Source organism: Pelophylax lessonae, assembly GCF_965119305.1.
Source record: "Pelophylax lessonae genome assembly, chromosome: 7".
Lineage (NCBI taxonomy): Eukaryota > Metazoa > Chordata > Amphibia > Anura > Ranidae > Pelophylax > Pelophylax lessonae.
Window position 1 is genome coordinate 301,912,881 of NC_138774.1, and position 16,424 is coordinate 301,929,304.

The window sequence follows — 16,424 nt, forward strand, 5'->3', positions numbered from 1 at the left end:
CTGAGAGATCCTCCATGGATGGAGAGCAGGGAATGCGATGTGCAGGGATACTGAGGAAGGACGAAACGCGTTCCATCCATCCATCCATCCATCCCTGCACATCGCATTTCCTGTTCTCCATCCATGGAAGATCTCTCAGGAAGAAGCGGCGACTTTCCGGCTGTTTGTTGGATTTATCCAATGTGATCACATGACCTAAGTGAAGGGGGGGGGGGGCAACTTATTCCCCCTCTGGGGCCCCGGTGCTATGCTGTGGGCGGGGCCCCGGTGTTATCAGTTCTGTGCACTGTACAGGAAGCCGATACCCCCCAATACAGACTTCCTATACATGTGTTTGAGTGAAAGTTCCCCCATCTCTACAGTAATGCCGACCCCCCCCCTCCATGCAGATCTCTGATTGCTCTGCCCCCCCCCCCTCCATGCAGATCTCTGATTGCTCTGACCCCCCCCCCCCCTCCATGCAGATCTCTGATTGCTCTGCCCCCCCCTCCATGCAGATCTCTGATTGCTCTGACCCCCCCCCTCCATGCAGATCTCTGATTGCTCTGTCCCCCCCCCCCTCCATGCAGATCTCTGATTGCTCTGTCCCCCCCCCTCCATGCAGATCTCTGATTGCTCTGACCCCCCCCCCTCCATGCAGATCTCTGATTGCTCTGACCCCCCCCCCCTCCATGCAGATCTCTGATTGCTCTGCCCCCCCCCCTCCATGCAGATCTCTGATTGCTCTGCCCCCCCCTCCATGCAGATCTCTGATTGCTCTGACCCCCCCCCCCCCTCCATGCAGATCTCTGATTGCTCTGCCCCCCCCCCTCCATGCAGATCTCTGATTGCTCTGACCCCCCCCCCCCTCCATGCAGATCTCTGATTGCTCTGACCCCCCCCCCCTCCATGCAGATCTCTGATTGCTCTGACCCCCCCCCCCCTCCATGCAGATCTCTGATTGCTCTGACCCCCCCCCCTCCATGCAGATCTCTGATTGCTCTGACCCCCCCCCCTCCATGCAGATCTCTGATTGCTCTGACCCCCCCCCCCCTCCATGCAGATCTCTGATTGCTCTGACCCCCCCCCCTCCATGCAGATCTCTGATTGCTCTGCCCCCCCCTCCATGCAGATCTCTGATTGCTCTGCCCCCCCCTCCATGCAGATCTCTGATTGCTCTGACCCCCCCCCCTCCATGCAGATCTCTGATTGCTCTGACCCCCCCCCCCCTCCATGCAGATCTCTGATTGCTCTGACCCCCCCCCCCCAACTCCATGCAGATCTCTGATTGCTCTGACCCCCCCCCCCCTCTATGCAGATCTCTGATTGCTCTGCCCCCCCCTCCATGCAGATCTCTGATTGCTCTGACCCCCCCCTCCATGCAGATCTCTGATTGCTCTGACCCCCCCCCCTCCATGCAGATCTCTGATTGCTCTGACCCCCCCCCCTCCATGCAGATCTCTGATTGCTCTGACCCCCCCCCCCCCAACTCCATGCAGATCTCTGATTGCTCTGACCCCCCCCCCCTCTATGCAGATCTCTGATTGCTCTGCCCCCCCCTCCATGCAGATCTCTGATTGCTCTGACCCCCCCCCTCCATGCAGATCTCTGATTGCTCTGACCCCCCCCCCCTCCATGCAGATCTCTGATTGCTCTGACCCCCCCCCCTCCTCCATGCAGATCTCTGATTGCTCTGACCTCCCTCCCCCTCCATGCAGATCTCTGATTGCTCTGACCCCCCCCCCCTCCTCCATGCAGATCTCTGATTGCTCTGACCCCCCCCTCTATGCAGATCTCTGATTGCTCTGACCCCCCCCCTCTATGCAGATCTCTGATTGCTCTGACCCCCCCCCCTCCATGCAGATCTCTGATTGCTCTGACCCCCCCCCCAACTCCATGCAGATCTCTGATTGCTCTGACCCCCCCCCCTCCATGCAGATCTCTGATTGCTCTGACCCCCCCCCCCCCCCTCCTCCATGCAGATCTCTGGTTGCTCTGACCCCCCCACCCCCCTCCATGCAGATCTCTGATTGCTCTGACCCCCCCCCTCTATGCAGATCTCTGATTGCTCTGACCCCCCCCCCCTCCATGCAGATCTCTGATTGCTCTGACCCCCCCCCCCTCCTCCATGCAGATCTCTGGTTGCTCTGACCCCCCCACCCCCCTCCATGCAGATCTCTGATTGCTCTGACCCCCCCACCCCCCTCCATGCAGATCTCTGATTGCTCTGACCCCCCCCCCCCTCCATGCAGATCTCTGATTGCTCTGACCCCCCCCCCCCTCCATGCAGATCTCTGATTGCTCTGACCCCCCCCTCCATGCAGATCTCTGATTGCTCTGACCCCCCCCCTCCTCCATGCAGATCTCTGATTGCTCTGACCCCCCCCCCAACTCCATGCAGATCTCTGATTGCTCTGACCCCCCCTCTATGCAGATCTCTGATTGCTCTGACCCCCCCCCTCTATGCAGATCTCTGATTGCTCTGACCCCCCCCCCCTCCATGCAGATCTCTGATTGCTCTGACCCCCCCCCCTCCTCCATGCAGATCTCTGGTTGCTCTGACCCCCCCCCCCCTCCATGCAGATCTCTGATTGCTCTGACCCCCCCCCCTCCATGCAGATCTCTGATTGCTCTGACCCCCCCCCCCTCCATGCAGATCTCTGATTGCTCTGACCCCCCCCCCCCTCCATGCAGATCTCTGATTGCTCTGACCCCCCCCCCTCCATGCAGATCTCTGATTGCTCTGACCCCCCCCCCTCCATGCAGATCTCTGATTGCTCTGTCCCCCCCCCCTCCATGCAGATCTCTGATTGCTCTGACCCCCCCCCCCCTCCATGCAGATCTCTGATTGCTCTGCCCCCCCCCCTCCATGCAGATCTCTGATTGCTCTGCCCCCCCCTCCATGCAGATCTCTGATTGCTCTGACCCCCCCCCTCCATGCAGATCTCTGATTGCTCTGACCCCCCCCTCCTCCATGCAGATCTCTGATTGCTCTGCCCCCCCCTCCATGCAGATCTCTGATTGCTCTGACCCCCCCCCTCCATGCAGATCTCTGATTGCTCTGACCCCCCCCCCTCCATGCAGATCTCTGATTGCTCTGACCCCCCCCCCCTCCATGCAGATCTCTGATTGCTATGACCCCCCCCCAACTCCATGCAGATCTCTGATTGCTCTGACCCCCCCCCCCTCCATGCAGATCTCTGATTGCTCTGACCCCCCCCCCCTCCATGCAGATCTCTGATTGCTCTGCCCCCCCCCTCCATGCAGATCTCTGATTGCTCTGACCCCCCCCCCCTCCATGCAGATCTCTGATTGCTCTGACCCCCCCCCCTCCATGCAGATCTCTGATTGCTCTGACCCCCCCCCCTCCATGCAGATCTCTGATTGCTCTGACCCCCCCCCCTCCATGCAGATCTCTGATTGCTCTGACCCCCCCCTCCATGCAGATCTCTGATTGCTCTGACCCCCCCCCCCTCCATGCAGATCTCTGATTGCTCTGACCCCCCCCCCTCCATGCAGATCTCTGATTGCTCTGACCCCCCCCCCCCAACTCCATGCAGATCTGATTGCTCTGACCCCCCCCCCCTCTATGCAGATCTCTGATTGCTCTGCCCCCCCCTCCATGCAGATCTCTGATTGCTCTGACCCCCCCCCTCCATGCAGATCTCTGATTGCTCTGACCCCCCCCCTCCATGCAGATCTCTGATTGCTCTGACCCCCCCCCCCCCTCCATGCAGATCTCTGATTGCTCTGACCTCCCTCCCCCTCCATGCAGATCTCTGATTGCTCTGACCCCCCCCCCTCCATGCAGATCTCTGATTGCTCTGACCCCCCCCCCAACTCCATGCAGATCTCTGATTGCTCTGACCCCCCCCCTCTATGCAGATCTCTGATTGCTCTGACCCCCCCCCTCTATGCAGATCTCTGATTGCTCTGACCCCCCCCCTCCATGCAGATCTCTGATTGCTCTGACCCCCCCCCCTCCTCCATGCAGATCTCTGGTTGCTCTGACCCCCCCACCCCCCTCCATGCAGATCTCTGATTGCTCTGACCCCCCCACCCCCCTCCATGCAGATCTCTGATTGCTCTGACCCCCCCCCCCCCCTCCATGCAGATCTCTGATTGCTCTGCCCCCCCACCCCCCTCCATGCAGATCTCTGATTGCTCTGACCCCCCCCCCCCTCCTCCATGCAGATCTCTGATTGCTCTGACCCCCCCCCCCTCCATGCAGATCTCTGATTGCTCTGTCCCCCCCCCTCCATGCAGATCTCTGATTGCTCTGTCCCCCCCCCCCTCCATGCAGATCTCTGATTGCTCTGTCCCCCCCCCCCTCCATGCAGATCTCTGATTGCTCTGCCCCCCCCCCTCCATGCAGATCTCTGATTGCTCTGACCCCCCCCCCTCCATGCAGATCTCTGATTGCTCTGACCCCCCCCCCTCCATGCAGATCTCTGATTGCTCTGACCCCCCCCCCCCTCCATGCAGATCTCTGATTGCTCTGACCCCCCCCCCTCCATGCAGATCTCTGATTGCTCTGACCCCCCCCCCCTCCATGCAGATCTCTGATTGCTCTGACCCCCCCCCCCTCCATGCAGATCTCTGATTGCTCTGACCCCCCCCCCTCCATGCAGATCTCTGATTGCTCTGACCCCCCCCCTCCATGCAGATCTCTGATTGCTCTGACCCCCCCCCCTCCATGCAGATCTCTGATTGCTCTGACCCCCCCCCCCCCTCCATGCAGATCTCTGATTGCTCTGACCCCCCCCCCCTCCATGCAGATCTCTGATTGCTCTGACCCCCCCCCCCCCCAACTCCATGCAGATCTCTGATTGCTCTGACCCCCCCCCCAACTCCATGCAGATCTCTGATTGCTCTGACCCCCCCCCCTCCATGCAGATCTCTGATTGCTCTGCCCCCCCCCCCCTCCATGCAGATCTCTGGTTGCTCTGACCCCCCCTCCATGCAGATCTCTGATTGCTCAGACCCCCCCCCCCCTTCATGCAGATCTCTGATTGCTCTGACACCCCCACCCCCCTCCATGCAGATCTCTGATTGCTCTGCCCCCCCCCCCCTCCATGCAGATCTCTGATTGCTCTGACCCCCCCCTCTATGCAGATCTCTGATTGCTCTGACCCCCCCCCCTCTATGCAGATCTCTGATTGCTCTGACCCCCCCCCTCTATGCAGATCTCTGATTGCTCTGACCCCCCCCCCCAACTCCATGCAGATCTCTGATTGCTCTGACCCCCCCCCCCCTCCATGCAGATCTCTGATTGCTCTGACCCCCCCCTCCATGCAGATCTCTGATTGCTCTGACCCCCCCACCCCCCTCCATGCAGATCTCTGATTGCTCTGACCCCACCCCCTCCATGCAGATCTCTGATTGCTCTGACCCCCCCCTCTATGCAGATCTCTGATTGCTCTGACCCCCCCCCTCTATGCAGATCTCTGATTGCTCTGACCCCCCCCCCCCTCCATGCAGATCTCTGATTGCTCTGACCCCCCCCCCCCCAACTCCATGCAGATCTCTGATTGCTCTGACCCCCCCCCCTCCATGCAGATCTCTGATTGCTCTGACCCCCCCCTCCATGCAGATCTCTGATTGCTCTGACCCCCCCCCCCCAACTCCATGCAGATCTCTGATTGCTCTGACCCCCCCCTCCATGCAGATCTCTGATTGCTCTGACCCCCCCCCCTCCATGCAGATCTCTGATTGCTCTGACCCCCCCACCCCCCTCCATGCAGATCTCTGATTGCTCTGCCCCCCCCCCCTCCATGCAGATCTCTGGTTGCTCTGACCCCCCCTCCATGCAGATCTCTGATTGCTCAGACCCCCCCCTCCATGCAGATCTCTGATTGCTCTGACCCCCCCACCCCCCTCCATGCAGATCTCTGATTGCTCTGACCCCCCCCCCCCCTCTATGCAGATCTCTGATTGCTCTGACCCCCCCCACCCCCCTCCATGCAGATCTCTGATTGCTCTGACACCCCCACCCCCCTCCATGCAGATCTCTGATTGCTCTGCCCCCCCCCTCCATGCAGATCTCTGATTGCTCTGACCCCCCCACCCCCCTCCATGCAGATCTCTGATTGCTCTGACCCCACCCCCTCCATGCAGATCTCTGATTGCTCTGACCCCCCCCTCCATGCAGATCTCTGATTGCTCTGACCCCCCCCCCTCTATGCAGATCTCTGATTGCTCTGACCCCCCCCCCCTCTATGCAGATCTCTGATTGCTGATTGCTCTGACCCCCCCCCCTCCATGCAGATCTCTGATTGCTCTGACCCCCCCCCCAACTCCATGCAGATCTCTGATTGCTCTGACCCCCCCCCCAACTCCATGCAGATCTCTGATTGCTCTGACCCCCCCCCCAACTCCATGCAGATCTCTGATTGCTCTGACCCCCCCCCCTCTATGCAGATCTCTGATTGCTCTGACCCCCCCCCTCTATGCAGATCTCTGATTGCTCTGACCCCCCCCCTCCATGCAGATCTCTGATTGCTCTGACCCCCCCCCCCCTCTATGCAGATCTCTGATTGCTCTGACCCCCCCCCCCTCCATGCAGATCTCTGATTGCTCTGACCCCCCCCCTCCATGCAGATCTCTGATTGCTCTGACCCCCCCCCTCCATGCAGATCTCTGATTGCTCTGACCCCCCCCCCCCCCTCCATGCAGATCTCTGATTGCTCTGCCCCCCCTCCATGCAGATCTCTGATTGCTCTGACCCCCCCACCCCCCTCCATGCAGATCTCTGATTGCTCTGCCCCCCCCTCCATGCAGATCTCTGATTGCTCTGACCCCCCCACCCCCCTCCATGCAGATCTCTGATTGCTCCGACCCCCCCCCCCCCTCCTCCATGCAGATCTCTGATTGCTCTGACCCACCCCCTTTCCATGCAGATCTCTGATTGCTCTGACCCCCCCCCCCTCCTCCATGCAGATCTCTGATTGCTCTGACCCCCCCCCCCTCCTCCATGCAGATCTCTGATTGCTCTGACCCACCCCCTTTCCATGCAGATCTCTGATTGCTCTGACCCCCCCCCCCCTCCTCCATGCAGATCTCTGATTGCTCTGACCCCCCCCCCTCCTCCATGCAGATCTCTGATTGCTCCGACCCCCCCCCCTCCTCCATGCAGATCTCTGATTGCTCTGACCCACCCCCTTTCCATGCAGATCTCTGATTGCTCTGACCCCCCCCCCCTCCTCCATGCAGATCTCTGATTGCTCCGACCCCCCCCCCCTCCTCCATGCAGATCTCTGATTGCTCTGACCCCCCCCCCTTTCCATGCAGATCTCTGATTGCTCTGCCCCCCCCTCCATGCAGATCTCTGATTGCTCCGACCCCCCCCCCCCTCCTCCATGCAGATCTCTGATTGCTCCGACCCCCCCCCCTCCTCTATGCAGATCTCTGATTGCTCTGACCCCCCCCCCTCCATGCAGATCTCTGATTGCTCTGACCCCCCCCCCTCCATGCAGATCTCTGATTGCTCTGACCCCCCCCCCCCTCCATGCAGATCTCTGATTGCTCTGACCCCCCCACCCTTCTATGCAGATCTCTGATTGCTCTGACCCCCCCCCCCAACTCCATGCAGATCTCTGATTGCTCTGACCCCCCCCCCCTCCATGCAGATCTCTGATTGCTCTGCCCCCCCCCCCTCCATGCAGATCTCTGGTTGCTCTGACCCCCCCTCCATGCAGATCTCTGATTGCTCAAACCCCACCCCCCCTCCATGCAGATCTCTGATTGCTCTGACCCCCCCACCCCCCTCCATGCAGATCTCTGATTGCTCTGACCCCCCCCCCCTCTATGCAGATCTCTGATTGCTCTGACCCCCCCCCCCTCCATGCAGATCTCTGATTGCTCTGACACCCCCACCCCCCTCCATGCAGATCTCTGATTGCTCTGCCCCCCCCCTCCATGCAGATCTCTGATTGCTCTGACCCCCCCACCCCCCTCCATGCAGATCTCTGATTGCTCTGACCCCCCCCCCTCCATGCAGATCTCTGATTGCTCTGCCCCCCCCCTCCATGCAGATCTCTGATTGCTCTGCCCCCCCCCCTCCATGCAGATCTCTGATTGCTCTGCCCCCCCCTCCATGCAGATCTCTGATTGCTCTGACCCCCCCCCCCCTCCATGCAGATCTCTGATTGCTCTGACCCCCCCCCAACTCCATGCAGATCTCTGATTGCTCTGACCCCCCCCCCCCCAACTCCATGCAGATCTCTGATTGCTCTGACCCCCCCCCAACTCCATGCAGATCTCTGATTGCTCTGACCCCCCCCCCCCCTCCATGCAGATCTCTGATTGCTCTGACCCCACCCCCTCCATGCAGATCTCTGATTGCTCTGACCCCCCCCCCCCCCCTCCATGCAGATCTCTGATTGCTCTGACCCCCCCCTCCATGCAGATCTCTGATTGCTCTGACCCCCCCCCCCAACTCCATGCAGATCTCTGATTGCTCTGACCCCTCCCCCCCCCGACCTCCATGCAGATCTCTGATTGCTCTGACCCCCCCCCCTCCTCCATGCAGATCTCTGATTGCTCTGACCCCCCCCCGACCTCCATGCAGATCTCTGATTGCTCTGACCCCCCCCCGACCTCCATGCAGATCTCTGATTGCTCTGACCCCCCACCCCTCCATGCAGATCTCTGATTGCTCTGACCCCCCCCCTCCTCCATGCAGATCTCTGATTGCTCTGACCCCCCCCCCTCCTCCATGCAGATCTCTGATTGCTCCAACCCCCCCCCTCCTCCATGCAGATCTGATTGCTCTGACCCCCCCCCCCTTTCCATGCAGATCTCTGATTGCTCTGACCCCCCCCCTCCATGCAGATCTCTGATTGCTCTGTCCCCCCCCCCTCCATGCAGATCTCTGATTGCTCTGACCCCCCCCCCCTCCATGCAGATCTCTGATTGCTCTGCCCCCCCCCCTCCATGCAGATCTCTGATTGCTCTGCCCCCCCCTCCATGCAGATCTCTGATTGCTCTGACCCCCCCCCTCCATGCAGATCTCTGATTGCTCTGACCCCCCCCTCCTCCATGCAGATCTCTGATTGCTCTGCCCCCCCCTCCATGCAGATCTCTGATTGCTCTGACCCCCCCCCTCCATGCAGATCTCTGATTGCTCTGACCCCCCCCCTCCATGCAGATCTCTGATTGCTCTGACCCCCCCCCCCTCCATGCAGATCTCTGATTGCTATGACCCCCCCCCAACTCCATGCAGATCTCTGATTGCTCTGACCCCCCCCCCTCCATGCAGATCTCTGATTGCTCTGACCCCCCCCCCTCCATGCAGATCTCTGATTGCTCTGCCCCCCCCCCTCCATGCAGATCTCTGATTGCTCTGACCCCCCCCCCCTCCATGCAGATCTCTGATTGCTCTGACCCCCCCCCCCTCCATGCAGATCTCTGATTGCTCTGACCCCCCCCCCCCTCCATGCAGATCTCTGATTGCTCTGACCCCCCCCCCCTCCATGCAGATCTCTGATTGCTCTGACCCCCCCCTCCATGCAGATCTCTGATTGCTCTGACCCCCCCCCCCCTCCATGCAGATCTCTGATTGCTCTGACCCCCCCCCCTCCATGCAGATCTCTGATTGCTCTGACCCCCCCCCCCCAACTCCATGCAGATCTCTGATTGCTCTGACCCCCCCCCCCCCTCTATGCAGATCTCTGATTGCTCTGCCCCCCCCTCCATGCAGATCTCTGATTGCTCTGACCCCCCCCCTCCATGCAGATCTCTGATTGCTCTGACCCCCCCCCTCCATGCAGATCTCTGATTGCTCTGACCCCCCCCCCCTCCATGCAGATCTCTGATTGCTCTGACCTCCCTCCCCCTCCATGCAGATCTCTGATTGCTCTGACCCCCCCCCCTCCATGCAGATCTCTGATTGCTCTGACCCCCCCCCCAACTCCATGCAGATCTCTGATTGCTCTGACCCCCCCCCTCTATGCAGATCTCTGATTGCTCTGACCCCCCCCCTCTATGCAGATCTCTGATTGCTCTGACCCCCCCCCTCCATGCAGATCTCTGATTGCTCTGACCCCCCCCCCTCCTCCATGCAGATCTCTGGTTGCTCTGACCCCCCCACCCCCCTCCATGCAGATCTCTGATTGCTCTGACCCCCCCACCCCCCTCCATGCAGATCTCTGATTGCTCTGACCCCCCCCCCCCTCCATGCAGATCTCTGATTGCTCTGCCCCCCCACCCCCCTCCATGCAGATCTCTGATTGCTCTGACCCCCCCCCCCCTCCTCCATGCAGATCTCTGATTGCTCTGACCCCCCCCCCTCCATGCAGATCTCTGATTGCTCTGTCCCCCCCCCTCCATGCAGATCTCTGATTGCTCTGTCCCCCCCCCCCCTCCATGCAGATCTCTGATTGCTCTGTCCCCCCCCCCCTCCATGCAGATCTCTGATTGCTCTGCCCCCCCCCCTCCATGCAGATCTCTGATTGCTCTGACCCCCCCCCCTCCATGCAGATCTCTGATTGCTCTGACCCCCCCCCCTCCATGCAGATCTCTGATTGCTCTGACCCCCCCCCCCTCCATGCAGATCTCTGATTGCTCTGACCCCCCCCCCTCCATGCAGATCTCTGATTGCTCTGACCCCCCCCCCCTCCATGCAGATCTCTGATTGCTCTGACCCCCCCCCCTCCATGCAGATCTCTGATTGCTCTGACCCCCCCCCCTCCATGCAGATCTCTGATTGCTCTGACCCCCCCCCTCCATGCAGATCTCTGATTGCTCTGACCCCCCCCCCTCCATGCAGATCTCTGATTGCTCTGACCCCCCCCCCCTCCATGCAGATCTCTGATTGCTCTGACCCCCCCCCCCCTCCATGCAGATCTCTGATTGCTCTGACCCCCCCCCCCCAACTCCATGCAGATCTCTGATTGCTCTGACCCCCCCCCCAACTCCATGCAGATCTCTGATTGCTCTGACCCCCCCCCCTCCATGCAGATCTCTGATTGCTCTGCCCCCCCCCCCCTCCATGCAGATCTCTGGTTGCTCTGACCCCCCCTCCATGCAGATCTCTGATTGCTCAGACCCCCCCCCCCCTTCATGCAGATCTCTGATTGCTCTGACACCCCCACCCCCCTCCATGCAGATCTCTGATTGCTCTGCCCCCCCCCCCTCCATGCAGATCTCTGATTGCTCTGACCCCCCCCTCTATGCAGATCTCTGATTGCTCTGACCCCCCCCCCTCTATGCAGATCTCTGATTGCTCTGACCCCCCCCCTCTATGCAGATCTCTGATTGCTCTGACCCCCCCCCCAACTCCATGCAGATCTCTGATTGCTCTGACCCCCCCCCCTCCATGCAGATCTCTGATTGCTCTGACCCCCCCCTCCATGCAGATCTCTGATTGCTCTGACCCCCCCACCCCCCTCCATGCAGATCTCTGATTGCTCTGACCCCACCCCCTCCATGCAGATCTCTGATTGCTCTGACCCCCCCCTCTATGCAGATCTCTGATTGCTCTGACCCCCCCCCTCTATGCAGATCTCTGATTGCTCTGACCCCCCCCCCCTCCATGCAGATCTCTGATTGCTCTGACCCCCCCCCCCCAACTCCATGCAGATCTCTGATTGCTCTGACCCCCCCCCCTCCATGCAGATCTCTGATTGCTCTGACCCCCCCCTCCATGCAGATCTCTGATTGCTCTGACCCCCCCCCCCCAACTCCATGCAGATCTCTGATTGCTCTGACCCCCCCCTCCATGCAGATCTCTGATTGCTCTGACCCCCCCCCTCCATGCAGATCTCTGATTGCTCTGACCCCCCCACCCCCCTCCATGCAGATCTCTGATTGCTCTGCCCCCCCCCCTCCATGCAGATCTCTGGTTGCTCTGACCCCCCCTCCATGCAGATCTCTGATTGCTCAGACCCCCCCCTCCATGCAGATCTCTGATTGCTCTGACCCCCCCACCCCCCTCCATGCAGATCTCTGATTGCTCTGACCCCCCCCCCCCCCTCTATGCAGATCTCTGATTGCTCTGACCCCCCCCACCCCCCTCCATGCAGATCTCTGATTGCTCTGACACCCCCACCCCCCTCCATGCAGATCTCTGATTGCTCTGCCCCCCCCCTCCATGCAGATCTCTGATTGCTCTGACCCCCCCACCCCCCTCCATGCAGATCTCTGATTGCTCTGACCCCACCCCCTCCATGCAGATCTCTGATTGCTCTGACCCCCCCCTCCATGCAGATCTCTGATTGCTCTGACCCCCCCCCCTCTATGCAGATCTCTGATTGCTCTGACCCCCCCCCCCTCTATGCAGATCTCTGATTGCTGATTGCTCTGACCCCCCCCCCTCCATGCAGATCTCTGATTGCTCTGACCCCCCCCCCAACTCCATGCAGATCTCTGATTGCTCTGACCCCCCCCCCAACTCCATGCAGATCTCTGATTGCTCTGACCCCCCCCCCAACTCCATGCAGATCTCTGATTGCTCTGACCCCCCCCCTCTATGCAGATCTCTGATTGCTCTGACCCCCCCCCTCTATGCAGATCTCTGATTGCTCTGACCCCCCCCCTCCATGCAGATCTCTGATTGCTCTGACCCCCCCCCCCCCTCTATGCAGATCTCTGATTGCTCTGACCCCCCCCCCCTCCATGCAGATCTCTGATTGCTCTGACCCCCCCCCTCCATGCAGATCTCTGATTGCTCTGACCCCCCCCCTCCATGCAGATCTCTGATTGCTCTGACCCCCCCCCCCCCCTCCATGCAGATCTCTGATTGCTCTGCCCCCCCCTCCATGCAGATCTCTGATTGCTCTGACCCCCCCACCCCCCTCCATGCAGATCTCTGATTGCTCCGACCCCCCCCCCCCCTCCTCCATGCAGATCTCTGATTGCTCTGACCCACCCCCTTTCCATGCAGATCTCTGATTGCTCTGACCCCCCCCCCCTCCTCCATGCAGATCTCTGATTGCTCTGACCCCCCCCCCCTCCTCCATGCAGATCTCTGATTGCTCTGACCCACCCCCTTTCCATGCAGATCTCTGATTGCTCTGACCCCCCCCCCCCTCCTCCATGCAGATCTCTGATTGCTCTGACCCCCCCCCCTCCTCCATGCAGATCTCTGATTGCTCCGACCCCCCCCCCTCCTCCATGCAGATCTCTGATTGCTCTGACCCACCCCCTTTCCATGCAGATCTCTGATTGCTCTGACCCCCCCCCCCTCCTCCATGCAGATCTCTGATTGCTCCGACCCCCCCCCCCTCCTCCATGCAGATCTCTGATTGCTCTGACCCCCCCCCCTTTCCATGCAGATCTCTGATTGCTCTGCCCCCCCCTCCATGCAGATCTCTGATTGCTCCGACCCCCCCCCCCCTCCTCCATGCAGATCTCTGATTGCTCCGACCCCCCCCCCCTCCTCTATGCAGATCTCTGATTGCTCTGACCCCCCCCCCTCCATGCAGATCTCTGATTGCTCTGACCCCCCCCCCTCCATGCAGATCTCTGATTGCTCTGACCCCCCCCCCCCCTCCATGCAGATCTCTGATTGCTCTGACCCCCCCACCCTTCTATGCAGATCTCTGATTGCTCTGACCCCCCCCCCCCAACTCCATGCAGATCTCTGATTGCTCTGACCCCCCCCCCCTCCATGCAGATCTCTGATTGCTCTGCCCCCCCCCCCCTCCATGCAGATCTCTGGTTGCTCTGACCCCCCCTCCATGCAGATCTCTGATTGCTCAAACCCCCCCCCCCCTCCATGCAGATCTCTGGTTGCTCTGACCCCCCCTCCATGCAGATCTCTGATTGCTCTGACCCCCCCACCCCCCTCCATGCAGATCTCTGATTGCTCTGACCCCCCCCCCCCTCTATGCAGATCTCTGATTGCTCTGACCCCCCCCCCCTCCATGCAGATCTCTGATTGCTCTGACACCCCCACCCCCCTCCATGCAGATCTCTGATTGCTCTGCCCCCCCCCTCCATGCAGATCTCTGATTGCTCTGACCCCCCCACCCCCCTCCATGCAGATCTCTGATTGCTCTGACCCCCCCCCCTCCATGCAGATCTCTGATTGCTCTGCCCCCCCCCTCCATGCAGATCTCTGATTGCTCTGCCCCCCCCCCCTCCATGCAGATCTCTGATTGCTCTGCCCCCCCCTCCATGCAGATCTCTGATTGCTCTGACCCCCCCCCCCCCTCCATGCAGATCTCTGATTGCTCTGACCCCCCCCCAACTCCATGCAGATCTCTGATTGCTCTGACCCCCCCCCCCCCAACTCCATGCAGATCTCTGATTGCTCTGACCCCCCCCCAACTCCATGCAGATCTCTGATTGCTCTGACCCCCCCCCCCCTCCATGCAGATCTCTGATTGCTCTGACCCCACCCCCTCCATGCAGATCTCTGATTGCTCTGACCCCCCCCCCCCCCCTCCATGCAGATCTCTGATTGCTCTGACCCCCCCCTCCATGCAGATCTCTGATTGCTCTGACCCCCCCCCTCTATGCAGATCTCTGATTGCTCTGACCCCCCCCCTCCATGCAGATCTCTGATTGCTCTGACCCCCCCCCCCAACTCCATGCAGATCTCTGATTGCTCTGACCCCTCCCCCCCCCGACCTCCATGCAGATCTCTGATTGCTCTGACCCCCCCCCCTCCTCCATGCAGATCTCTGATTGCTCTGACCCCCCCCCGACCTCCATGCAGATCTCTGATTGCTCTGACCCCCCCCCGACCTCCATGCAGATCTCTGATTGCTCTGACCCCCCACCCCTCCATGCAGATCTCTGATTGCTCTGACCCCCCCCCTCCTCCATGCAGATCTCTGATTGCTCTGACCCCCCCCCCTCCTCCATGCAGATCTCTGATTGCTCCAACCCCCCCCCCTCCTCCATGCAGATCTGATTGCTCTGACCCCCCCCCCTTTCCATGCAGATCTCTGATTGCTCTGACCCCCCCCCTCCATGCAGATCTCTGATTGCTCTGACCCCCCCCCCCTCCATGCAGATCTCTGATTGCTCTGACCCCCCCCCCCCTCCATGCAGATCTCTGATGGCTCTGACCCCCCCCCCCCTCCATGCAGATCTCTGATTGCTCTGACCCCCCCCCCCCCCCTCCATGCAGATCTCTGATTGCTCTGTCCCCCCCCCCCTCCATGCAGATCTCTGATTGCTCTGACCCCCCCCCTCCATGCAGATCTCTGATTGCTCTGTCCCCCCCCCCTCCATGCAGATCTCTGATTGCTCTGACCCCCTCCTCCATGCAGATCTCTGATTGCTCTGACCCCCCCCTCCATGTCTCCCTCAGATGCTGTTATCGGAGAAGGTCGGTCAGTTGATGGATTGGGCCAGTAAGAGGCCGGTCATCCGGATGAATGGCGATAAATTCCGAAGACTCATCAAAGCTCCGCCCAGAAATTATTCAGTCGTTGTCATGTTCACAGCTCTGCAATCCCACCGACAGTGTGTGGTGTGCAAGTAAGGAGACCCCCCCCATTATGTCTGTCCCCCCTTCCGTCATGTCTCCTCCCCCCCCTTGTCCCCTGGGGGTATATATTCCTGGGGTGTGGGGTCAGTGCTGGGGGTATATATTTCTGGGGTGCGGGGTCTATGCTGGGGGTATATATTCCTGGGGTGCGGGGTCAGTGCTGGGGGTATATATTCCTGGGGTGCGGGGTCAGTGCTGGGGGTATATATTTCTGGGGTGCGGGGTCAGTGCTGGGGGTATATATTCCTGGGGTGCGGGGTCTATGCTGGGGGTATATATTCCTGGGGTGCGGGGTCAGTGCTGGGGGTATATATTCCTGGGGTGCGGGGTCAGTGCTGGGGGTATATATTCCTGGGGTGCGGGGTCTATGCTGGGGGTATATATTTCTGGGGTGCGGGGTCTATGCTGGGGGTATATATTCCTGGGGTGCGGGGTCAGTGCTGGGGGTATATATTCCTGGGGTGCGGGGTCAGTGCTGGGGGTATATATTTCTGGGGTGCGGGGTCAGTGCTGGGGGTATATATTTCTGGGGTGCGGGGTCAGTGCTGGGGGTATATATTCCTGGGGTGCGGGGTCAGTGCTGGGGGTATATATTCCTGGGGTGCGGGGTCAGTGCTGGGGGTATATATTCCTGGGGTGCGGGGTCTATGCTGGGGGTATATATTTCTGGGGTGCGGGGTCTATGCTGGGGGTATATATTTCTGGGGTGCGGGGTCTATGCTGGGGGTATATATTTCTGGAGTGCGGGGTCAGTGCTGGGGGTATATATTCCTGGGGTGCGGGGTCAGTGCTGGGGGTATGTATTCCTGGGGTGCGGGGTCAGTGCTGGGGGTATGTATTTCTGGGGTGCGGGGTCAGTGCTGGGGGTATATATTCCTGGGGTGCGGGGTCAGTGCTGGGGGTATATATTCCTGGGGTGCGGGGTCAGTGCTGGGGGTATATATTCCTGGGGTGCGGGGTCAGTGCTGGGGGTATATATTCCTGGGGTGCGGGGTCAGTGCTG

General features: G+C 60.6%; 1 protein-coding gene across 1 annotated transcript in view; it reads left to right on the top strand.

The window, feature by feature from the left end:
* The window catches only part of MAGT1 (magnesium transporter 1), a 63,313-nt gene that overhangs the window by 1,153 nt on the left and 45,736 nt on the right, over positions 1–16,424 (top strand). The window contains exon 2 of the mRNA XM_082264343.1: positions 15,242–15,411. Within this exon, the coding sequence (XP_082120469.1) occupies positions 15,242–15,411 (170 nt within the window). The remainder of the gene's footprint in view (positions 1–15,241; positions 15,412–16,424) is intronic.